The 15246-nt window shown below is 34.1% G+C and overlaps 3 protein-coding genes across 3 annotated transcripts; 1 reads left to right on the top strand and 2 right to left on the bottom strand.

The window, feature by feature from the left end:
* The first annotated feature begins 136 nt into the window (after positions 1-136).
* On the top strand, positions 137-5583 carry LOC110614069. The gene is made up of 10 exons (XM_021755531.2): positions 137-382; positions 698-1069; positions 1630-1695; positions 1879-2018; positions 2369-2495; positions 2952-3103; positions 4468-4603; positions 4705-4789; positions 4861-5135; positions 5270-5583. Exons 1-10 carry the CDS (start codon positions 266-268, stop codon positions 5408-5410), a joined length of 1611 nt encoding a protein of 536 aa, XP_021611223.1. The 5' UTR covers positions 137-265; the 3' UTR covers positions 5411-5583.
* Positions 5584-6610: 1027 nt separating this feature from the next.
* Positions 6611-8307, bottom strand: LOC110613275. Its single transcript, XM_021754326.2, has 4 exons — positions 8128-8307; positions 7940-8048; positions 7800-7861; positions 6611-6908 (listed from the first exon to the last, which is right to left on the bottom strand). The coding sequence occupies exons 1-4, from the start codon at positions 8245-8247 to the stop codon at positions 6795-6797; spliced, it is 405 nt and encodes a 134-aa protein (XP_021610018.1). The 5' UTR covers positions 8248-8307; the 3' UTR covers positions 6611-6794.
* Positions 8308-10137: 1830 nt separating this feature from the next.
* On the bottom strand, positions 10138-14851 carry LOC110613312 (putative phospholipid:diacylglycerol acyltransferase 2). The gene is made up of 6 exons (XM_021754369.2): positions 13386-14851; positions 12609-12831; positions 12026-12309; positions 11593-11923; positions 11234-11499; positions 10138-11005 (listed from the first exon to the last, which is right to left on the bottom strand). The coding sequence occupies exons 1-6, from the start codon at positions 13829-13831 to the stop codon at positions 10522-10524; spliced, it is 2034 nt and encodes a 677-aa protein (XP_021610061.1). The 5' UTR covers positions 13832-14851; the 3' UTR covers positions 10138-10521.
* Positions 14852-15246: the final 395 nt, after the last annotated feature.

Here is a 15246-nt window from a genome sequence, read left to right as displayed (position 1 = left end):
ATTAAATTTATGTTTATTATGATTTTTATAAATGAATATGTTCAATAAATTGTAATTTTAATTTAAATATTTAATGAAATAGTAATTCAATTTAGTTATTTATAATCATTGGCAAGCCCAAATGTTTGATTTTTGTTTATTTTTTAAAACTCCCTCGCCATTTCCCCTCGCATTTTCAATACCCTCCTCCTTCTCGCTCTATCTTCTAATTATTTTCATTCCAATTTCAAAGCTAACATTTTTCTTCTCTCTCGCTCATAGCTTAATGGCGTCAGAATCAGAAACAAACTCAGTAGAAGAAGAAGAAGAAGAAAAATACCAGCAAGACCAGGAAGCAGCCATTGATGCACCTGCACATCACCCGTCTGCTCCTCCCGATGAGGTCACAATCACACGGCTCTAAATTCCTTATTTCAGTTTTGCCCATAGAAATTTGTTTTTTTATGTTAAATTTGTATCCCTAGTGGGAACTGTTTATCTATGGACGAATTATTGCAGCTAGGGTTTTTGGATCAGTCTCAGTAGCTGCCTGCTATTGACGTTTTGAATGATGAAAAGCTTGTGTAGTTGCAGATTTTATCGCTAATTCTGTTAATTTTAGTTTAAATTTTAATTAAATACCTATAAGCATCATGTCTTTTTTTCTGTTAATGATGATAAATGCTCATATTAACAATGATCAATTACTATTTCGCAGTTATTTGACATTTCAACTACAGTTGATCCTAGTTATATTATATCTTTGATACGAAAACTTATTCCAACTGGTTTGGGAAATGATCGCAACACTCGTGGAGTTAATACTGGTGATGCCACTTGTTATGGATCGAGTGCTGATTACATGGAAGAGTGTGGACCCTCTCAGTCTAGAGATCAAGTTCCAGACTCATTCAATGAGACTGAGAATATGCACACAGTAAGTGGTTCGGATACTTGTCAAGATGGAGACAAACAGGATTCATCCTTTAGATGTGAACAGCCATGTGTGCCAACAGGAGAAGAGGCTTGGGAAGAGCATGGATGCGTATTGTGGGATCTTGCTGCGAGTAAAACTCATGCAGAACTTATGGTACTCGAGTCTGTTCATTTCTGTTTAATCTCTCTTGATGTTTTACTTTTTGGTCAAAACAAGAGAGAGAGAGCCAATTTGAAAGTTGAAGCTATCTTGATCATATTTGTGTTGATTAGTATAATTTTCATGACCTTTTCTAGATTAATGTTCATTGCCTAAATGTTGCAGTGCTTCAAGCATGCACCATTTTGAAATTTGAAGCTATCTTGATCATATTTGTATTGAGAGAGAGAGAGCCAATTTGAAATTTGAAGCTATCTTGATCATATTTTTATTGATTAGTATATTTTTATGACTTTTCCTAGATTAATGTTCATTGCCTAAATGTTTCAGATCTTCAAGCATGCACCATTTTGAAATTTGAACCTATCTTGATCATATTTGTATTGATTAGAAGATTTTTATGGCTTTTCTAGATTAATATTCATTGCCTCAATGTTTCAGATCTCCGAGCACAATTCCCACCCAACTACTAACTCACTTCATGTGCAAACACTCTTATGATAAAATTTCCCTTTTTTCAGAAATTTACTGGAACAATATCTTTATATGTGCAGGTGGAAAACCTTATACTTGAAGTGCTTTTGGCTCATCTTGCATTTTCACAGTCAGTGAGAATCACGGTGAGCTACGCTATTACTTTTTTCTTGAAAATCCTCCGGTATTATAAGCTGAAGCTTACTTTTTGCTTCATTAATCTTATTTATGGGACTGCTTTTCTCTTTTGATCTGGCTTTTACTGAATTGGTTCATTGCAAGTCCAAGAATATGATGCTTCTTGTTGTACTTCGCCTTTCTTTACTTAGGAGATCTGCCTGGGCATCATTGGGAACCTTGCCTGCCATGAAGTTCCAATGAAGCACATAATCTCTACTAACGGACTGATTGAGATAATTGTTGACCAGTTGTTTTTGGATGACACCCAATGCTTATGTGAAGCTTGTCGGTAATATATATTAACTCTATTTAATCTCTAAGGTCTTGTCTTGAGTTGAGAACTTCTCAGATTTTCTTTTTAATTATAATGGGTATTAATATATATATATATATATATATATATGTATGTATTTTTTTTTTTTTTTTCCTTTTCATCACTTGCTTTTTTTTAAAAAAAAAATTACTCTCTTTTCAGCCTTCAATCCTTTATAATTTGCCTTATATCATGTGGACCTGTGGAACAAAACATGTGAAGACAACACTAAACTGTTGGGGCTTTTTTTTATGCAATGGGGCATGTGATTATGTTATTCTTGCCTTTTGCTGTATATCTTCTTTACAGTTAATATTCTGACACAGGTTGTTAACTTCGGGTCTTCAAAGTGGCAAGTGCAACACTTGGGCCGAGGCATTACAGTCTGAACATATTTTGGGGCGCATTATGTGGGTTGCAGAAAATACCTTGAATGCACAGCTTTTAGAAAAGGTAGGAAAACTGCTATTCAAGATTTTTAATACATGATTCTGGCAAATTGTGCATGTGTATATGGCACCATGCTGGGTATGCATGAACCTAACTGTGGCAACAGTATGTTGACAGTGAAGATTTGAATATATAACTTAACTCCAAAGGCTTAAAAAGGCATTTCTGCAAAAATTTTGCCCTGCTATGTAATATTTAAGGGTTACCCTTTCATATAGACATCAATAGAACCCTTGACTAATATGTTAGTAATTGAAGGGTTGCAGAAACATGCTATAACTGAATGGTTTTAAATTTGTTTTATCTTTCTTAGCTTGCATTTTTGTTTTGTACAAACTGGAGTTGTTTTTCCCCCCTCTTTTCTTTTATATCTGTGGAACTCTATCTTTTATCTTTCAATTGATTTTTTTTTATTATCTTGTTTCGTATCCACTAGCTAAAGAATCTTTTTTTGAACAGAATGTGGGATTATTATTAGCTATACTTGAAAGTCAGCAGGAAGCTTCATCTGTTCATCTTCTGTCTCTGATGAAACTGGGTTTGCCAAGTCTATTGGTAAATCTACTTGCTTCTGAAATGAGCACATTAAGAGGGGAAAGAGTACCTGAAAGGTATGACATCGTTGGACTTAAAGGTGTTGACATATAGTGAAAGGCAAACTGAGTTTTTGAGGTTGACACAATGGACTTATAATGAGTTTTCCGCAAACATGAAAGGTCTTTTGGGCAATTGCTACATCTATATGGATTTACTGTTAGCTGAGCAATTTCCCCACTGTGTAAGCTCATCAATACGGCCTCTTTAGTCTCCCTGTCCACCTTGACACACCCCAATCAAGGTCTTGGTGGTAAACTAAACCTACCACTTCAAGTGCCCTTTCCGTTAATGACATGACTTCTGTCTATAGCGAACACCCACGAATGCATAGACTTCGTTCCCCATACCAGGTTTCAAGGGCAAGGCGAATCCTTTCTTTAGGAATGATTTAAAAATAAATAATTAATGAATTTTACCTTTCTAATACCATGAGTATACCATGAAGTTACAAAGATTGTAAACCAAGTGAAATAGTCTCAATTTCCTATCTATAAAAAGAAAGTACTTTACAGTCGTCAGAGTTAAGGGTTAAGACAGAGGGAAAAGAGTTGCTTTTATTGCATATGAAAACTTATCACTTCAGTTTTTGATTTTCAAGATGCTCTCTTGTGTTCTAATATTACGGGGGAAGAAATTCAGAAACTTCCTTTACTGCAATTGTTTAAACTTCATCTTCGTTTGTTTTCATTTACTTTAACCAAGAACCATTTATGGATCACGCCCTTTGTTCATTTGCTGATCATTCTAACACGCGAACTACACCACATCCCTATCTCCCTGATGTATCTATGTCTGGAAGACTATAACTATGACCATCAGTACTCATTCTTACTGTCATCTGTTGTGGGTTTATTAAAAATATATGTTTGGATATAGATCATTGTTTTGTAGTGAAATATACCTGAACTTGTTTTGGTACTTGCCCTTGCCAATTCATTATTTATATGATCTGTACTGTAGCTAGTTAATTAACTTCTATCCTGGCTGTCAAAGATGAATCTTTTATATTTTCCACTACAACAGAATTAATCATTAATGCCCGAGTATTTGCTGGAAGCTGAATTGTGATCCATGATATCAGCTGATTTCAAATATTTTCCTGTAACTAAGGGTTTTTGGAGTAATTTACTTGTTTACTAAGTGGTCTAATCTCCTGTTATAAAAGCTATACGTGAACACTTTTTACACTTCTATCCTCAAATCAAAATGTTCATCTGATAGCGGGTTAAGGATTAGTTTTCACTGAGGAAATTCTAAAATATTTTTAATGATTGCCAAATAAGTTTTAACTGTTTCTTCTATGTGCTTATCTTACATTTTTCCCAACTATGAATTTGTATCATTTTGCTTTCGATGTTCAATCTGTGTACCATTGCAGGTATGGTGTTCTTGATGTAATTCTTCATGCAATTGAAACTCTTTCAACTTTAGATGGCCATTCCCAAGAAATTTGCTCTAACAAGGAACTCTTTCAACTAGTTTGTGACCTGATCAAACTCCCTGATAAAGTTGAGGTGTATTTAATGCCAGATTTATAGAATTGGATCTACTATATTGCTGGGTAACTTGCTCAAGTAAGTCTTTTTTTATTTTTATTTTTATTTTTTTGATGCAGATTGCCAGCTCTTATGCAACTGCTTCAGTTTTACTTGCAAATATTCTGTCTGATGTACCGGATCTTGCTTCGGAGATATCACAGGGTACGTTGTAAATGTTTCTCATCTTATCAAAGCCTCAACTGGGTTTGAAGTAATGCTTTGGATATGTCCAGATTTTATGTGTTTACAGGGTTTGCTTGACATATTTCCTCTTGTCTCGGATGATGTGGAAGCACGTAGCGCACTGTGGAGCATTATTGCAAGGTTACTGGTTCGTGTAAAGGAAAATGAGATGAGCCTATCAATTCTGCATCAGTATGTGTTGGTTCTAGTAAGCAAAACTGACATAATTGAAGATGATCTTCTTGACCGACAATTAGATAATCTCAATGAAGAATGCAAGAGTTCGACCAGTTCCAGTATAAAATTTGATACTAGAAGTATAGCCGTATCCTCTTTCGTCTTCTTTTTAGGTGCATGTTGAAAAAAATGCATAAATTTGATTTGGAAAACACAACGCTTATATATTTCTTCTAGCATATGCGTTTGCAAATCTTTTTCTCTCCTTAACCTTTGTCACAGCTTCGAAGAATAGTCAGTATTTTAAATCAGTGGACAGCATCAAAGGTCAGTCACAAAACAGATGATGTGAGGGAAGAACATTGTGCAATTGAGGTAAATATCGGTGGACTGTTGGATTGTTGTTGTAAACATATAAAGTAGGCTCTCTCTCTCTCTCTCTCTCGCAGTGATACTCGTAGGGAAGCCTCACCCAGTTTTGATCCTTGAGTGTACGTTTAACTTGATTAGTAATGTATTTTGTAAAGGCTTCAACACGTTTTTTGACGTTGATTTTTCAATTTACTATTTGTATTTATATGGATTTAATTGTTTCACATCAAATTGCAGAGGTTGAAGTGATTCTTACCAAACCTGGGACCATATACAATAAAGCAAAAAATTATCGGGATGTTCAATTTAATCTATTTTAAACTTTTTGTCTAAATTAATTTATAAATTTTAATTTAAACTCAATTTAATCATATATAAGTCAATAAACTCAATTCGTGAACGTAGGCTAAATTTGTAGATTTAGCTTTGAAGTCAAAGCTTCTATTATCTTATTTCTGAGCTAAAAATAAGGATAAAGTAAAACCTCTGGTTATTTTGAAAACAAAAAAAGAAAATAAGCTAAATTGAAATTTTCCAAAAACATTGGGATCAAAAAGAGAATCAACCCAAAAAAACGAAAAAAGTCCATTGCTTGCTCTCAATTTTTATGTCAGCACAGACATCTGATCTCAGTTTAATCAACAGTGAGCGGCTGTTAACATTCACATGTCAGCTAACTTATGTGGAAAGCGATGAGTGCAACATTGAGAAGGGCATAAAACCATCTTCAATAAAAGCATAATTTCCAATAACGCCAAGCTATGTGATAATTCGAAGGGCATAAAACCATCTTCAACATTGCCAGATCTTTTGAAGAATAGAAAGAATATCATGCGTTTGATGTAAATATTCTATTTCCTGAAATTATATTCTTAGGAAGTGCGTTTTCAGGAATTACTTGGAAAGTATAATATAAATGTGTTTAGTATATAAGACTAGATTTAACATGTTTTAATCATATGAACTCCAAACTTGACCTGTTTATTCATCAACATCTGAAATGATAGTTTTTTTTAAGGGCTTTTTGGTCCCAGAACCTCAATGCTAAACAGAAATAAAGCCAACTCATTGCTTTTTGTATCAAGTAACAGCTAGAGATGCGGAACCAATTAGACCTTCCACCCCAGCTTTTGGATGCAAAGAAATTCTGTTGTAGCCTATAAAATTAGTGGACTTTCAGCTTCATATCACTGGCCCGCTCATCTCTCAAAGCTAAAGCCAAATAAATTCTGCTATCTAAACAACATCATATAAATAAAACTAAAACACATCCACTTAAGATTACTGTCATTGCAATTTTAAACACCACAAGACAGCTATACTAGATGAAACTCCTGCTAGGTATGCATGTTTGATCCACACAAGTTTTGTAATTTTTGGACTATAATCAAGGCGATCTACGTCTTTCTCTATGCTAAAAAACATCCAAACAAACTCACATGAATTCTTCAATCAAGGGCTGGTAGAACAATTTATATGCCTCTATGACCTCAAGATACCACATGGCTTCTCGATCTGGAAATGGTGAAAGATCAACAATCTTATGAACCTGAAATTTAAATACGTACCCCCCAAAAGGAGAGACTTAGAAAATGATAACCAAAATTCCACTCACAATCAAGCAACAAGAATAAACTCTCTGATTTTTTACATCACATATATTCATAATCATACAGAACAGACCTTTTTGAAATAAAATTCTGATCCAGCAAATTTCTGCAATTCAATATAAAGGCAATACAATGTGGAATCCTCACAAACACATTCTTATGCAATACATTTCAACTCCTGCAGCATCTTCTTATACCCTCAAAATGCCAAGTTTTCTAATAGAACTTCTTACAATTGAATATATATATACTTGCACCTCTGTACTAATTGAGATTAACCTATTTAACAAAATTGTAATCTGTTCAATACCGAACTTATAAAAATCATAACAATTAAATACTCATATTATCGATAATTTATTAGGGAAAAAAAAATAAAAATTGATCATACTTACTAACTATGCTCTAAATTTTTATAAATTGACAAAATTAGATTAGGAGAGTTTAATCAGCAAAATTTCAAGTACAATTAGTAATAAGTCGAGTTATTTTTTACTTCTTTTTATAAATCATAGTATGGTTAATTTGTGTTTAATTGTTATAATTTTTGTAAGTTTAACTGTACAATGGATTACAATTTTAGTTCATATGATTAATAGGCTAATATGAAGTAGTACATGGGCATAAGTATATATTTGGCCAACTTCTTGGTGAGTAAACTGTTAGTCTGTTACTATCACTATGTTATCACTATAGAAAGTAAAGGCAAGTTTCCATTTTTTTTTTTCATCTATCTCTTCCTACTCAGCCATGGCATTTCTAAGAATTGACAAATTTTTTGCTTGTTTTTTAAATAACAATAATAATAATTTGCGGATTAATAATTTTACCTTAATCATGGGGCTCTCACCCGTACCAACAAAATACCCACCAACTACCATCACATACATCCCTGAATAAAACCCAGAAATTAATTTCATGATAAAATGTGAAAATCCACAAAAACAAGAAGGGAGAGAAGGAAATACACCTGTATCCCAGCGGCGGACACGGAAGTCGCCGGAAAGAGAGATCTGGATGACACCGGTGCCATCATCGAGTAGAAGACGGCCATCTCCGTCGTTGGAGACCAAAATTCCCTGCACGAGACACACACAGTGGTAATTAAAGAGAGGGAGAAGAATCGGGGCATAGGGGTAAAATACATGTATAGAAAACCTGTAACCAGGCGCGTTGGAAGAGAATGCCGCCGAGAGTCAATGCGTTCTGAGAGGGGGTTTCGCGGGCGTCTTTGAGTTGCACACAGAACAGCTTCAGCGCTGCTAGACCATAATCCATTTCTGCCTTTTCCCTCCAACGCCAAAGGCTAGCTATTTATTTTTCACAAAAGAACGACAGGTCGTTTGTATTCCTTGGCTTGCTGTGGTTTAACTGTCTATAGTTTAATATGTAGCAATGGATTGAAACGACAAGTTGTTTCCTAGACGTTTCAAAGTAAAAAAACACACACATATATATATATATATATATATTATTCAGGTCATTGATATAAAAAAAATTTTTAATTTTAAAAAATATATTAAAGTATTTTTAAAATTTTAAATAATTTATTAATCGATTTTTTTATTAGTTATAATAAATTTTTAAAATTTTATAAATATTTTAATATATTTTTTAAAATCAATTATAAGTGAAAAAAAGTTAAAAATGTCGAATAATAATCAAGTTATAATAAATTTTTAAAATTTTATATATATTTTAATATATTTTTTAAAATTAAAAAAGTCAAGAAAGTCGAATAATAATGAAAGGAAAATTTTGTGATTTAAAATTTTTTAATAAATATTTAAAAATATAAATATTAACTTATTAATAGTGAATTATTTAGAATGTTATTTTTAAATCATTCAATTAAAAAAAAATAAAAATGAGGAGAAAATAAATCAGATCACAGTATAGTTTGAAATTGAACCCAACTAATTTAAAATTGAAATGATCAAAATTATACTTGAAAGGAAGATGTCTTTTAAAATAATTAAAAAAAAGGCACATGCATTTAGACAATAATCCAATAGCTGTGAGGTTCAAGTCTTTGCCAACCTTTGTATTGTATGGCCATGTAGCAGCTCTGCAATCACTATCGAGATCTTGAGATAACCAGGCCAGCTGCACTTGTTTGCAACAATATTGGTCATTTTCTTGGATAAGGGCCACACTTTATCATTGTACTGTCAAAAGGATATGCTCCTTTAATGGAATGAATTTTATAGAGAGATACCATTATAATCCATGATTAACAACGGCAGAGTCTCAATTACAATAATAAAGTAAAAGATATATAAAAAAAAAAAAAATTAATGTGATTTAGCTGTTAGGTTTATATCATGAACAGAATTGAAATAAAATTTCACAATAATCAGAATAAAATAATATAATATCTCATAAAACTCTAAAAATCTTAATTTAAATTATTTTTTTAAATCTTAAATAATAAAAAAATATAATTATTTATAACTTTCGTACTGTATTTATAACCTTATGTACTATATCAACTTTGTTTCACGGTCTGAATCAGTTTGAATTGAATGAATCACGAATCTTATTTGGTCGAATCACAATTCAACCCATAAAATATAATATCTCTCAAAACTCTAAAAATTTTAAATTAAGTTATTTTTTTGAAATCTTAAATAATAAAAAAATACAATTATTTATAACTTTCGTACTGTATTTATAATCTTTTATATTTTATTAGCTTTGTTCTACAGTCTGAATCGATTCGAATTGAATAAATCACGAATCTTGTTTGGTCGAATCACAATTCAATCCATGAAATACAATATCTCTCAAAACTCTAAAAATTCTAATTTAAGTTATTTTTCCAAAATTTTAAATAATAAAAAAATACAATTATTTATAATCTTCGTATTATATTTATAACCTTCTATACTGTATCAACTTCATTTCATGGTCCGATTTGGTCGGATTACAATTCAACCCATGAAAAAATATATATCCAAAATTCGAAATTAAAGATATTTATTAACTATTCAAATGAGATTCATAAAATAATTAAATTCAATTTAGAAATTTAATTTTTCTTTTATGTTTCTCATGATAAGTGATCAAATTGAATTGAAGAAACACCTGAGTTCTCTTAGTGAGTTTGATATGTGAATACATTAGAGTGATAAGATATGGAAGGTAGACGATTGGAAGATGGAATGATGGGAAAAACAAAAACTTGATCTTTATAACTTCTTTCAAATATGTTATTTGCCAAAAACAAGATTACAAGCTATGGTCACTTGATGATTAGCAACCAAAAACAAGTTTCATCATTTATTTCATTATATAAACTCACATAAATGGGAAGCCCAATTTGTAAAATCTCAACCACTGGGGCACTAGTGACCTTATGTAGGGCACTTCCTGAATATATCAAGAGCTCATGGTTCCTACTTGCCTATGCACTCATAACACTTCAAACCTGAATGCTGCAACTCATATAGGGCTACCCAGCATTTCTGTGCATTGAAGTCGGTCGAGTGTCGACAACTCTCGCAGTGGCAAATTCTTCTTTATATATATATAGAGAGAGAGAGGGAGAAATCATAACTGAAGGTTTATTTTCTCGGACATTTTCAAGATATCCGAGTGAATTCTATCACCTCCAAGCTCAGCAGCACTAGCTCCAGCAGCAACTCTTAGTAAATCTTCAATAAAAGCATAGTTTCCCAAGATTTCAACATGTGAACCACCTTCTGTATTTCTTCCCTCAAGAAGGCTAGATGATGGCTTGTGTTGATACTCCCTTATGTACGTCCGGCTGCCAGACGGGTTGAACCTTGTTTTTCCTTTCCAACCTTTGGCGCACATGAAGCCGGCACTCAGTGCAGGAACACTTTCATCCCCATCAACCAAATATACTCCGCTTTTCAAGCAACTACCCTCTTCTCCATCAACCGAGGTGTCAATCCGAAATGGAATGCTCTTGCATCTATCGGTTGGGGATACTTTCAACACGTATGATCTTTCGGTAGGAACTCCAACTTCGTATAAGCAGTATATCTCCATATCAGGTGCATCAGGTAACCTGAAGAGAAATCCAACTCTTGAACCATGAATATTTGTAATTTTTAGACTAGCTATATAAACTCTTTATCGGGCACTTTCCTCACCGATGTGGGAATAGGATATCACAACAAGAGATTAGTGAAGACTCTGAATTGTATGCTTAACGCAGGGAAGAAATATCAATAAACAATTCCTTAAGTTAAATCTGATATTGCTTACAAATCGAATAAATGAGATTAATGCTCACCTGGTCTCTAGTGGATTGGACCAGTATCTGTAGTGTTCATACTTAGGATCATCCAGGTTGTCAGCTATCCCATGAGAGTATTGAGACTCAGCACGTTGCATCATTTTTGGAGCCACAAAACGAAGTAAATCAAGAACAGTTGCAGCAGTAAAAGTTTTATTTTCTGCAAATTTTCGAATACTTTCCTTGTTTATTACATCATATTCGGTCCAAACCTCTCCACATGAGGACTCTGAATTCTTGATGGTATGTGAGCCAAAAAATTCCTGTCGATGTCTCTTCGTGATCATCCACGTTATGTAAATCAAAAGAAACATGACACGAGAAACATTTATAGGCTTACATTAATAGAATAGTACCTTTGTGTCGAAAGAGGGAAGCTCCGAGGATGGTAATTGTGAAGCTGACTTGCCAAATGAAACTATTCTTCCATACTTAATGGACTCTTTCACTTGTAAACCACCTTCCACATCACTGCTGCTGTTACTTTTGGAGGTTTTCAAGGATCTACTCTTTGATAAAACACAAACTTGCCCTTCTTCAGGAAACCGATCCAGGTTACCCCAGATAGTCTCTCCTCCTTTAGGCAGCAATGAAACAGTTGAATCCCATGTTCGAGACAACCGCAGGACGTGCTCTAGAGTTTGAATTCCGAGAAGTTCAGGATCCAAAACACCAGAAAACATAGCTCTATCATTGTCCACGCAAACATTTCAAAAGCATCAGTTTTCTTATTCAATTATTCTTATTCAATTATCCACGCAACAATTGCTCTAGACTTCAATCACCAACCTGAGCCATGCAACATCTTTGCCCTCCATAGTAAGTATACTCGTAACCATCTTGGGAGAACCCAGAAATGTCGGACCGATGTTCATGATTGCTTTTATGTGGTTGCTACACCAACCTGGACCACCACCACCTCCCATTGGAGGAGGTGTTTCAACCCATTTAAGGAAGTGTAGAAAACATATAGACCCCATTGAATGGGGAACCACTACCACTTTCTTATAACCATTTGTTGCATACATAAGCTCTATTTTACTCTTCAATTTACTTAGAGACTGGTCCCGAATCTGCTCGTTTTGAGTGAGGAATACATTAGTGGAAACTCAATTCAATGTAATCATAAGTACACAAAATTAAAATGCTTTTGGTTAAAAAAGATCCCTTCAGAGACATAATCAGAAGAACCTCCAGAAATCGAATGAATATTCGCTATACATGGTAAAATTTAAAGAAGGTTTAGGAATTTCATTAAGAAAGTAGAATGATACTCATGATCAACACTGCTGTAGCTACTAAAATCCAGATATCTAAGATAGAGTGAGTTTCAAATAGATGGATGCATTAAGAGAAACAGAGGTACATATACCTCTGTATTCTGAAAAGAGAGCCTCCAATCATAGGCTGCCATGAAGAGATTCTTCTCTTCATAACCGATTTGTGCCAAATTCTCAATGAGAAGAGCCCAAACAACGTACCCTGGAGCAAAATAGTCAGCTGCAGCCAGTCCTTCGACTGCACGGACTCGAACACCCGGCGGATCAAGACCAGTCTCATTGTGCAAAATCAAGTGGTCCAACCAACAAAGGGGTCTAAACAATAACACACAACTTGCATATAAGCTTATTTAATATCATCAAAGTATCATCTCATGAATAGAGCACAGATAATATTAAAATCATGTCCAGCAAGTACAATCCAAATTCTAACATCTGAAATTAACGTATTGACCAAAAGAAGTTAAGAAACATTAATCATATTCATAGTCAGGCCCAATCTGCTGAGGAAATGGATCAAATTCCGAAAAATTTTCACTGTAATTTCTCATTTCTGTAATTCAGTATTTTTTTTTCTTTTTAATAAAGCACTAATACTTTCTTTAAACAGGAACATCAGAGATAAGTACATCCCTTATAATGATGGACGAGATACTCCCATTCATTCGAACCTGACACAGAAACAACAGCTTCAGCAAGAGTATGAGCACACTGATTCCCAGACTGCTTAATAAAACTAATAGAAACATTACCGATCTCTCTCATAAGAGCTTTAACATCATCAACTAACATTCCAAAATAAGAACAGTCAAGATTATTAGAACATAAGAAATTGATTAAAGAAATAGTGATTCAATTCCAAAGCAAACCTTTTTAACATCTCAGAGAAGGAACCACCCCAAAGTCGCTTTCGAAAGAGACCTTCTGCGCAAGGCTTGCCCTCCCAGAGCTCCAGGCCTCCAGCAAGAAAGCCAGGCACCAAAACCACTGGATGCTGAGCCACCAAGCCTTCGCGTTTAAGTCTTGTCCCAGGTGATTCAGGGACCTGAAAGCCAGGTAATATGGCTGACAAACAGTGATAGAACAAAAACAAAAGCCACCAAATTGTGCATATATACCCAATCATCCAACAACAGTAGTCTACCCAACCCAATTCTTTAGACCTTGTTTTAGCCCTTTTCTTGGTGATTTCTAAGTCATTTTCTTTAGCAGAGGCAACAATTTTTTCTTTCTTCTCACATTGTTGTGATTCATAAGACTGGAACCTAACCGGCTCCACAAACCATAGCTTTCGAAACCAAAGAATCCAAGCCATGGAAGATGTAATTTTTAACTTGGGTCTCACTGCAAAGAAGAAAAAGCTATAGAAATCTAGCAATATGAGTAAGAAAAGGACAACCCAGCAGAAAAATATGAGGTTGCTGAGTAACAATGATGAATTTTAATGCAAAGATGGATATGGGCTTTAACTAGCCGTTGGAAAATTTTGAAAACCACGTGATGAAGAAGACGGGAGATATGGGTGTCTGTGTAGGAACCAGCAACAAACACTTGATCGAAAAAACAAGAGAATGAATGAGAGAGCAGATGGTGATGAAACCAAAGAACGGCTAATAATTTAGCTTTTTTGTGTCAAAATTCTTGAATAAGGATGGTGATGAAAGGGAAGGGAGATTTTGGAACTTGCGTTTTGTTGTGAGAAGAAATCAAGAAAATTAATATGCACAAAACTTAAAAAAATATTTGGTCATTTTCCATGACACTTGTCTTTGCCTTCTTTACATGCAGCAGTCGTGAATTTCCTTAAATATGCTTTCTTTGGATTTTCTCTGCTTTTCTCCCTGTCCCTCCACTTTCTAGTCAATTACTCTCTCTCTCTGCGCGTGCAAGAAAATGGCAAAACTTTTCTGGGTTTTTGTGGGAATTGCGAGAGAGAAGAAAGAGTTGTCATGGAGAAAGACAAAGCAGAGATGTTGGTGCCTCAATCACGGGAAAAGCAGAGCACACATTACAAAAAACACATTAACCCAAATTTTCTAGCTACATGATGACTCCATAGTGAAGGGGAAGGAGGAGGAGGAGGTGGAGGTGGTGATGGTAGAGGTGGTTGTGGAGGTGGTTGGTGGTGGTGGACCTGATAGCGAAAGGAAAAAGCTGGCAAGAAGAGATAGATATCATGCAGAGCTATGGAGACAAGTACGTGTAGAATCACAGGCACATTATTTAAGGAGATGATGAAGAATGATTGATGATTGTATGGTTTATGAATTTGATGGCTTTCTCCTCCTGTACAATCTCTCTGAACTCCCCATTTGCAGTTTGTACCAGAAAATTTTGTTTGGTAAACTACATTTTAATTCCTATAATTTATAAAGGAGAAATAATTATTACGTTCTAAAATTTTAGATTTACTAATTCGTCATTAGTGTAGTCTAGGAATCTAATGTCCACATTGGCTCAGTAACCAATCTGCACAGAATAAAAAAATGAATCTAAGTTTTAATTATATTTTTTCAATCTTAAAAATTAATACAATAATAGTAATTTAATTATATTTTTCATAGTTGGACTAATTTATTATTTTTTTTTAAATGGGATTAGGGATTGGAGGAGTAGAATCTGAGATCTCTCGGATTTACTCAAATGCATTTATCACCGGACTAAACGTGTGAGTGCAATTTATTGACTTTTAAAATTATTTTTTTTTTTAAACTGAAATCAGAGATTAAA

The sequence above is a fragment of the Manihot esculenta genome, chromosome 4 (assembly GCF_001659605.2).
Source record: "Manihot esculenta cultivar AM560-2 chromosome 4, M.esculenta_v8, whole genome shotgun sequence".
NCBI lineage: Eukaryota > Viridiplantae > Streptophyta > Magnoliopsida > Malpighiales > Euphorbiaceae > Manihot > Manihot esculenta.
This window is presented reverse-complemented; position numbering and strand designations above follow the sequence as displayed.

Coding starts and splice junctions, on each gene's coding strand:
- LOC110613312 (XM_021754369.2), bottom strand. CDS start 13,831: ATGGCTTGGATTCTTTGGTTTCGAAAGCTATGGTTTGTGGAGCCGGTT. Junction 12,310..12,608: donor TCTCTTTTCAGAATACAGAG/GTATATGTACCT, acceptor CAAAACGAGCAG/ATTCGGGACCAGTCTCTAAG. Junction 11,006..11,233: donor TCCAATCCACTAGAGACCAG/GTGAGCATTAAT, acceptor ATTTCTCTTCAG/GTTACCTGATGCACCTGATA.
- LOC110613275 (XM_021754326.2), bottom strand. CDS start 8,247: ATGGATTATGGTCTAGCAGCGCTGAAGCTGTTCTGTGTGCAACTCAAA. Junction 7,862..7,939: donor TGTCCGCCGCTGGGATACAG/GTGTATTTCCTT, acceptor GGTTTTATTCAG/GGATGTATGTGATGGTAGTT. Junction 6,909..7,799: donor GTGAGAGCCCCATGATTAAG/GTAAAATTATTA, acceptor TTTAAATTTCAG/GTTCATAAGATTGTTGATCT.
- LOC110614069 (XM_021755531.2), top strand. CDS start 266: ATGGCGTCAGAATCAGAAACAAACTCAGTAGAAGAAGAAGAAGAAGAA. Junction 1,696..1,878: donor CACAGTCAGTGAGAATCACG/GTGAGCTACGCT, acceptor TTCTTTACTTAG/GAGATCTGCCTGGGCATCAT. Junction 2,019..2,368: donor TGCTTATGTGAAGCTTGTCG/GTAATATATATT, acceptor ATTCTGACACAG/GTTGTTAACTTCGGGTCTTC.